General features: G+C 33.9%; 2 protein-coding genes across 2 annotated transcripts; both read right to left on the bottom strand.

Moving 5' to 3' along the window:
• Window positions 1-314: 314 nt before the first annotated feature.
• LOC143599413 (ubiquitin-ribosomal protein eL40 fusion protein) lies at window positions 315-3,359 on the bottom strand. Its single transcript, XM_077077374.1, has 5 exons — window positions 3,257-3,359; window positions 3,066-3,152; window positions 2,211-2,313; window positions 519-585; window positions 315-401 (listed from the first exon to the last, which is right to left on the bottom strand). Exons 1-5 carry the CDS (start codon window positions 3,357-3,359, stop codon window positions 375-377), a joined length of 387 nt encoding a protein of 128 aa, XP_076933489.1. The 3' UTR covers window positions 315-374.
• Window positions 3,360-4,619: 1,260 nt separating this feature from the next.
• On the bottom strand, window positions 4,620-7,109 carry LOC143599414 (uncharacterized). Its single transcript, XM_077077375.1, has 5 exons — window positions 6,847-7,109; window positions 6,558-6,787; window positions 5,597-5,709; window positions 4,976-5,116; window positions 4,620-4,872 (listed from the first exon to the last, which is right to left on the bottom strand). Exons 1-5 carry the CDS (start codon window positions 7,094-7,096, stop codon window positions 4,620-4,622), a joined length of 987 nt encoding a protein of 328 aa, XP_076933490.1. The 5' UTR covers window positions 7,097-7,109.
• Window positions 7,110-7,904: the final 795 nt, after the last annotated feature.

A 7,904-nucleotide genomic window follows, 5' to 3' on the forward strand; every position in this document is an offset into this window, starting at 1 on the left:
ATACGAGCCGTCTAGCCTTATTCACACACCATGGGGATGGTGTTTGTATATAACAACCCTTTCTAAATCCGAAACTTTGAATTACGTTTGTTTTCAGCCCAAAGCTGACTGAAACCAAACCAGGCATACTTCTAAAAAGAGGTAATAAAAATGGCTTTGAGTCAAGATATGTCGGGTTAACTTTGGACTAAGGCTATTTTTTCCCAAGATAGGTATCACTCATATCAGCAACAGCAAAGCACAATGTCACCAGAAAAACAGTTAATTTAGTAAGTTTACTTTCATACCAAACAAAAAATGTCTAAAAAAGATGCCCATGTTTTAATGATAAACATGCATAGTCCTCTTCCAACTGAGAAAGCACTCAGATGTCTTCACTTGATCTTCTTTTTTGGCCTTAGCTGCAGCCAAAAAAAAATAAAATTATTCATCCATTTATTATCAATATATAATAATCGACAAAAGGCACATAAATAAATTATTTTAAAACATGAACAGAAAGTTGAGAGCGCGATTACCTGGTTGCTGTGACCACACTTCTTCTTCCTGCAGTTTACAGCCCTTGGGTGCAAACGCGCATAACACCTAGGTCAATACAATACATAAGTTAACCGGAATCAAATCATAAAAATGAATCCAAACAAGTTCAAAAGCGTTCCATGTATGTAAAACCATACACAAGTATATATGCATTATTAAAATCTAACCGAATCAAAAATAGATGGCGTCTTCAAAAAACAAAACAAAAAAAATTGAACTAAAAGGCAAGCTTTCGTGATCAGGAGAAATAAAAATCTAAATTTTAGCAAGTAACAAAATCCCAAAAACACTTAAAAAGGTTTACAAAAACAAACCATAAATTCTTAAAAGATCGAGCCTGATGAAAACTGAAAGCAGATATTGTATTTTGTTATTAACTCCCAGTGAGTTTCTTTTAACATTTTTCTGATTAATTCCCCACTTTTATCAAAATTCTTTAAACCAAAATGATAAATTTAAAGACTCAGAATTAATCACCAAGATTATCTTTGAAAAGAAATTCAAATATTTTATGTATAAATAGAAATCGCTGTACCATTAATGTTTTTCGCTAAATCGTGGGTTTCAAAAACTTATCTTTCATACTTCCATAGAAGGGCTCAAGCATACCTTGAAACTTGGAGCTATGTACTTGGATGAAAATCATAACAAAATTGTTATTTAATGCTCTTATATATGGTAAGAGTTTAAGGGGTGAAGGATGAAGCACGAGTAAGGACAAGACGGGTAGTGGCAGCGTTTTGGGTGACACTCGTAATCTCCACAGTCAAACTGGTTTGTTTAGTATCATGCAGTTTTCAAAAAATATAAAAGCATTTTGACTGCATAATACAAAAAGAACAACTTTGATAGTGGTATAACTACAGATCACCCGCAAAACCGTCACCATTCGCCATGCCCTACTCATGATCTTCCTTGCACCCGTTCAGCTCTAACATTATATAAGAGCATTAAATAAAAAATTTGTTTTCATTTTCATCCAAGTACATAACTTAAGTTTCAAGGTAGGTTTAAGCGCTTCTAAGGAATAATGAAATGTTAGTTTTTGAAGCCCACCCTTTACCATTTAGCATAAACCATTAATGTGGAGTTGTGGACACGAATTTCCATATTTACATAAAAACAATTTGGGTTCCTTCAAAAAAATAGTCATGGTCGACTAATTGAACAGTTAAATTTATAATTTAAAGTTATAGTTTAAAAAATTTAGTAAAATGAGTAATTAACCACATAAATGGTGTCATGCTAAGACTTGCATATGTTATGCGAGACCTAAGTTCATTCAGGTGGAACTTTACAAGTGAAATAGAGAGGAGTTGATGCTTGATAGATCTGGGGAGTTATATACCTCATAAAGAAGATGTATAAAAATTGTGGTCAAATAGAGGTAATGCACATGAGTATAACCCAAAATTGTTGTTAATACCATAGTATGTAACAGAAATGGTAAACCTTCACATCATAAAAATTACCTATTTTAGAGTTTCTGTAAAATACTTGCAAATAAATATAAATAGTAAAGAGAACATAAAAATTTTACAATAGAAACCCTACAACAAGAAGCATAAGAAACAGCTATAATATTGAGGAAAAAAGAACTTATTAATATTATCTAACAAGTACTATTATATTAATACATGCTGAACCAGCATTACAAACGAAAAACTCACTTGCGGCAAATGGTCTTGTCTTGATTGTATTTCCTAGCCAATGCCATCAAAGATGGTTCAATGATTCCTCCCCTCAGCCTCAAAACCAAATGAAGAGTAGATTCTGAGAACACAATAATAAAAGAAGATTAAAAATCAAACATTACAAAAAATAATGAAATTCAATCTAAATATCTTATTGCAATGTACTTCATGCATTCTTTATATAAATAAAAACTTTAAACAAATAATAGTAAAGCAATACTGCTAATAAGCAAAACATAGAACCCTAAAGTAGCATATTGCCCGAAATTAACCAACAATATGGCAAGTGATTAATAACATAATACTAGTTAAATTCATATATGGCAATTATGAAAACAGCAAACCTATGCAGCTAATGCTGAAAAATATTGGGTATCGATCAAGGACAGATATTTGAGATATCAGTTGGTGTATATCAGCAACTTTAAGATCATGCAGAATTTATATATATAGCAATTTAACATTAACAACTAGCAATTAATATACTCTCCTTACTCTCCTACCATTAACTAATTAACCTTTGGAAGCTTACATAACACTAACAATTGTAACAAGTAAGAACTGATTGAAGACTTAAAAGTAGTTAAAACACTAACATTAAACACTAAAAATTGAGAATTACTAAAACTTAAAAAGCTGATATAGTAAAATCGGTGATATATCAGTCGAATATCACCGTTAATTATCGATATTTTACCAATAGGACGGATAACCAAAATATCAGCGATATCGACTTCATAGCAGCAAAGGGATGCTACAAGCTCAATTAATAGTTCAAGCCTAACAGAGACAAATTAAACTTCCTAATCACTGAAACTAAAAGAAATAAACCTTTCTGGATGTTGTAATCAGCAAGAGTTCGGCCGTCTTCAAGCTGTTTTCCGGCGAATATCAACCGCTGCTGGTCCGGTGGGATACCTATATGATATGAACAATTGAGAAATATGTTTGAATTAAATAAAGGATAATAATAATAATAATAATAATAATAATAATAATAATAATAATAATAATAATCGTACCTTCCTTATCCTGGATCTTGGCTTTGACATTGTCGATGGTGTCACTGCTTTCAACCTCTAGGGTTATGGTTTTACCGGTTAGGGTTTTCACGAAGATCTGCATCTTTTTGATAACTGGACTACTGTGGACACCAAACAAGGGTTTTATACTCTGGTTTACCAGATGGGGCCTTTTGGGCCCATTAGACGTTTCAGGCCCAACTATGGTCCGTTTTTTAACCGGTTTTGTCGGATCTTATAGGTTTTTGGTCAGGTCGTCCACGTTTTGACAGGATAATCCGGTGGGTCCGAGTCCGGCCATCCGGGTACGGTTTATCTAAGGAACTGAAATCTGGTTTGTACCCATGGGCTGGGTACACCGGGTCCAGTTTTGGGTAGGGTACACCCGTGTCGGATTCGGAACTGGGTTTTATGCTCGAGTATACTTATATTTTTAGATGGTAGTTTGGTACTAGGACTTAACATCATGCATCCTTTTGTTAAAAACATGTATAATAATAAATTATCATATGAAGTGTAAATGAAATTCAGAGTAGAAAGAATGCATATTGTTTATAAAATGAACGATTGATGCACAATTATAGTTGTATATAGTTTTCAATATTTTAAAATTTACGAGGTTGAATTGACTATGACAATCGTAAATGCATGTTTTGGTCTATCATAGAAGCTACATTTGATTTGAAGAAGTTTTTAGATGATAGTGAAAACTTAACACAAAGTGTATAACTTCGTGATTTTACATAAATAGGTGGTGATAGTAAGTTAATGTCAGACAGAGTATGATGGGTTTCATAAGTTTGTATATTACCAAGGGGTTGCGGAGTGGTAAATAAGCACAAAAATACATTTGGGGTGATTGTATTCCTAAAATTGAGATTTATCCCATCCAAATGAATTGAAAAAGACATTCATAAGGGGAAGGTGCGTGTTTAAAGATGCTTATATGCTTGGATACAAAACCAATTTTAAGTAGTAGACGGTAAAAGCGACATAAATAAAAACACTTATAACTATGTGATACACATAATACAGTTGGCAACTGTTTTATCTTTCTCTCAATACATTTTATTATCTTCAAATCTTCAATACAATGTTGTAAAGAGTTCTACAACACTTTCTTCATGCTTTCGTACTCCCTGGTCCTCTTTCTCCCAGATTTATATTAGTTCTAACTTGATTAAAACCAAAAATAAATCACTAAACTAACAAAAACAATAAAATGGAAAAAATCAGTTGCATTAAGATTACTCATTATTAATGGATGATTTATAAATGAAAGGCACAGCCCACATAATAATAAATAAATCAAAAAGAAGAGCCTCGAGTCCTGAGCAAAGCAAATATATAGAGCCAATTTGGTTCAACTAAGGGAAGCCATTTTGGGTGTGACAATCTCCAGAAGTCCCTTCGGGTTATCAACATGAACCCAATGCCCAGCCTTGGGAAGAACCACAACCGAAAGTTTACCCTCTGATGCATCACCCGTCCGATTATTAAGGCTTTCGAGCCTCTCAATTATATGCGGGTCCCACCTGTCGCTGTTTTCAGCACGCACAATCACAATCTCCGTCCCTTTAGGTGGGTGTTCTAGGAGCGGCCAATAATCCATCTTCCTGGAACATGGATTTAAAAAATATATATATCAATCCCATACTGGTATAAAAAATGATAAAAATTATATCAATCATTCGTGATATGAAAAGCATAGAAGCTAACCTGTAGGAATCAAACATCTGGATGATTCCATCAAGATTAAATCCCCATGTATAGTGTTCTCCTGTTTTTTTGAGATTGGTAGCGATCCATTCAGATAATGATCTTGAAAATCCTTGATTTGCCAAGTGATCCACTAGCCAACTGTAGCCAAAAACACAGTCTTTGATATCACAAATAAGATCATGCTAGCGAAACTATATGCTCATGTTCTTAATGGCTCAATCAGAATAAGCAAAAGGGCTAATTGCATAAAAAGACTATATACACCGATGATATCTATTTTGGGCAACACACTTTTCTGCACCCACGAAAAAGGTTAAAACTCTCAAAAAGACCAAGCCTGTTGCGGGTGCAAACAACCCGGTGTAGAAATCAATTAAAAGTTGCCTTATAATGCAATTTACCCCAAATTAAATGGAAGTTCTACAAAAACCATTAGTTGAATCTAAGCATACTACAGAAACGTGCATCATGAATATCAAGAACACATTTTGTATAAATAAGAATCCAAGATGAGCTATAAATTTGGATCAACTGTAATAAGACATCATATATTAGTCAAACATGGCGTAACTATTAATATGATGCTCAAAAGGTGGTTGATGAGATTTAAATACATACTTGCGTGATTCGATTGTTGTTGGTAGAGTTTGCAAGGTTTCTAAAACTTTCTCCACCTCACCACTAGATTCTTCAGGGTCCACTATTCCAGGCACAGAATCCAGCACCCACAACTGTTCTGCATCATAGGTTTGTCTTCGTCAGGTATTGTCGAATATCGATAATATCAACTACATATTAAGGGCTTAAATTTGTTTGGAATTATCAACTGAAAACCATAAGTTGAGATAGTAAAAACTAAGTAACCACCTACTATAAAATTAATTGCATGATTAGGCTTCTATTTTGAATGATGTAATCACTGTTGTTTAGTGCCTGAACAATTGTAGTTCATGTCCAAAAAAAACTGATACGATGCCAAAGTTCTTCACTTGGCATACGTGACACGAAATTTAAATCAATAATAGTATATTAATGCATTTTATCAAGTCTGCAATTTTGTCATCTTCTTAAAAGGCATGAATGGTGACGCTAAGATTGTACAGAATAAAGAACACCAGAGTAAATCACTCAAAAATAATCTCAATGACTTAATGTTACACCATAATGAGCAAACTATGGGTTTTGTTAACATAATTTAAAAGTATTCTCATATGTTTTATATTAAGGGTATGAACAAATTTGCCGATAAATGACATGCATGGTCTCCACGTGAGTTTATATTCCAAATAGACATTCTCTTTGTAACAGGAAACTTGTTCACAGAGCAACACTAAAATGTGAGACGTATGTTATCGCATACAAATAAATCAATGGAGGAAAAATTTTCAAGAAGCCACAAATTATTATACATCAAAAACACCATAATTAATGATCGAAATAATACTTATAATAACTAACATATGAAGATAAGCATTTGTATGATAAATAATTAGCACTAAAACTGATTGTATCGTTTCGGATGGCAAAATTGATGTTTCTAAGCCGTCAACTAACCGATACGAAACTTGTATGAACATACCTGTTTGGGCAACTTAGCCGAACTCCCATAGTCACCTGTAGCACAGCTCAAAAGATACTGCAAAGCCACCTTACCACCCATAGAATGGCCTAACACAACATCAGGCCACTTCCAATCATGAGCTTTAACCAAATTAGCAAGATCATTAGCAGCACTCACAATATCATGAGGCGGGTTTAACCCAGACGATCGCCCATGGTTCCTCAAATCCACAAGAACCATCTTCCAATCTACAATTAATATTAATATCAAGTCAAAATTAGGGGTTTTTAATAATGTGTTAAATTACCTGATGAATTGGATAAAGAAGAGGCTAAATTGCGAGAAAATGATCTCCAGTTTCTAGCGGATCCGACTAAGCCGTGAAGAATGAAGGCGGAGTGATCGGGTTCGGGCTTGTGGGTCGGAGAACGAACCTCTTCGAAAGCTAGGGTTTCGATGGACCTGGTAGAGGTAGAGATGAATGGGAAAATAGTGGATTGCAGGAACTGCGTATAGGATCTGAATTTGGGTTTGTTGTTGATGATGATTCTCGCCATTGTTGGCTTTCAGGGACCTTGGTCTGCAGCTGCTAGGGTGTATGTTGTCAGTTTTTTTTAATCAAACTCAGTAATGGTTAAATGAGACGTCCGCTTGACTATATTCACTAAACGGACATACACAAAAAAGATTTCGTTCGGTAGGCTTAATATGTTTTCAATTATTATATGTAATACTTGTTTTTTTTATAATAGTAGGAAAATTATGTAAATGATATTGTGAATGTTGGAATTTCTTGAAAAATAAATAATTTGAAGCTCGTTTTTCGTGAAACATTAGAATGTTTATGGATTTTGAACTCCATGACATTATTTTGATATGACTATATTTTGGTTATTACGTTAAGTGTTAAGTTTTTTTTGGATATCATGTGGTGTAATTTTGGATTTGTGGGTGAACCTTGTGGATTTATGATTATTCTTTTTGAATTAGTATGTAATTGTTTATGTTTGTTTGTTGATTAGAGTCTTTTATATATGTTTGTCCATTAATGTTCATTAGTGTCCGTTAGTGTTCATTTGTCCATTGGTGTCCGTGCGTTCGACTGTCCATTAGTTTTTGTTAGTGTTCGTTTGTTCATTATTGTCTGTTAGCATCGGTTTACAATATTAACGAGCGGATATAAATGGACACGGACAAACTCAATTCCTTAATGAACAGACACATACACGAATTTTCGTTTGGTAGAGTGTTCGTAAACCATCCGTTTGTTCGACAAAAGCCTAACGGATGAACATGGACTTGTCCGGTTCGGTTCGTTAACAACCCTAAATACCGAATTTATATCTTTTGTCTCCAGAAAAATGA

This window comes from Bidens hawaiensis, unplaced genomic scaffold (genome assembly GCF_021521415.1).
Source record: "Bidens hawaiensis isolate Kalapana, Puna unplaced genomic scaffold, B.hawaiensis_p1.1 tig00052160_1, whole genome shotgun sequence".
Classification (NCBI taxonomy): domain Eukaryota; kingdom Viridiplantae; phylum Streptophyta; class Magnoliopsida; order Asterales; family Asteraceae; genus Bidens; species Bidens hawaiensis.

Coding starts and splice junctions, on each gene's coding strand:
- LOC143599413 (XM_077077374.1), bottom strand. CDS start 3,359: ATGCAGATCTTCGTGAAAACCCTAACCGGTAAAACCATAACCCTAGAG. Junction 3,153..3,256: donor CAAGATCCAGGATAAGGAAG/GTACGATTATTA, acceptor CATATCATATAG/GTATCCCACCGGACCAGCAG. Junction 2,314..3,065: donor TGATTACAACATCCAGAAAG/GTTTATTTCTTT, acceptor TTGTGTTCTCAG/AATCTACTCTTCATTTGGTT.
- LOC143599414 (XM_077077375.1), bottom strand. CDS start 7,096: ATGGCGAGAATCATCATCAACAACAAACCCAAATTCAGATCCTATACG. Junction 6,788..6,846: donor TTCTTTATCCAATTCATCAG/GTAATTTAACAC, acceptor TATTAATTGTAG/ATTGGAAGATGGTTCTTGTG. Junction 5,117..5,596: donor ACAACAATCGAATCACGCAA/GTATGTATTTAA, acceptor TTTTGGCTACAG/TTGGCTAGTGGATCACTTGG.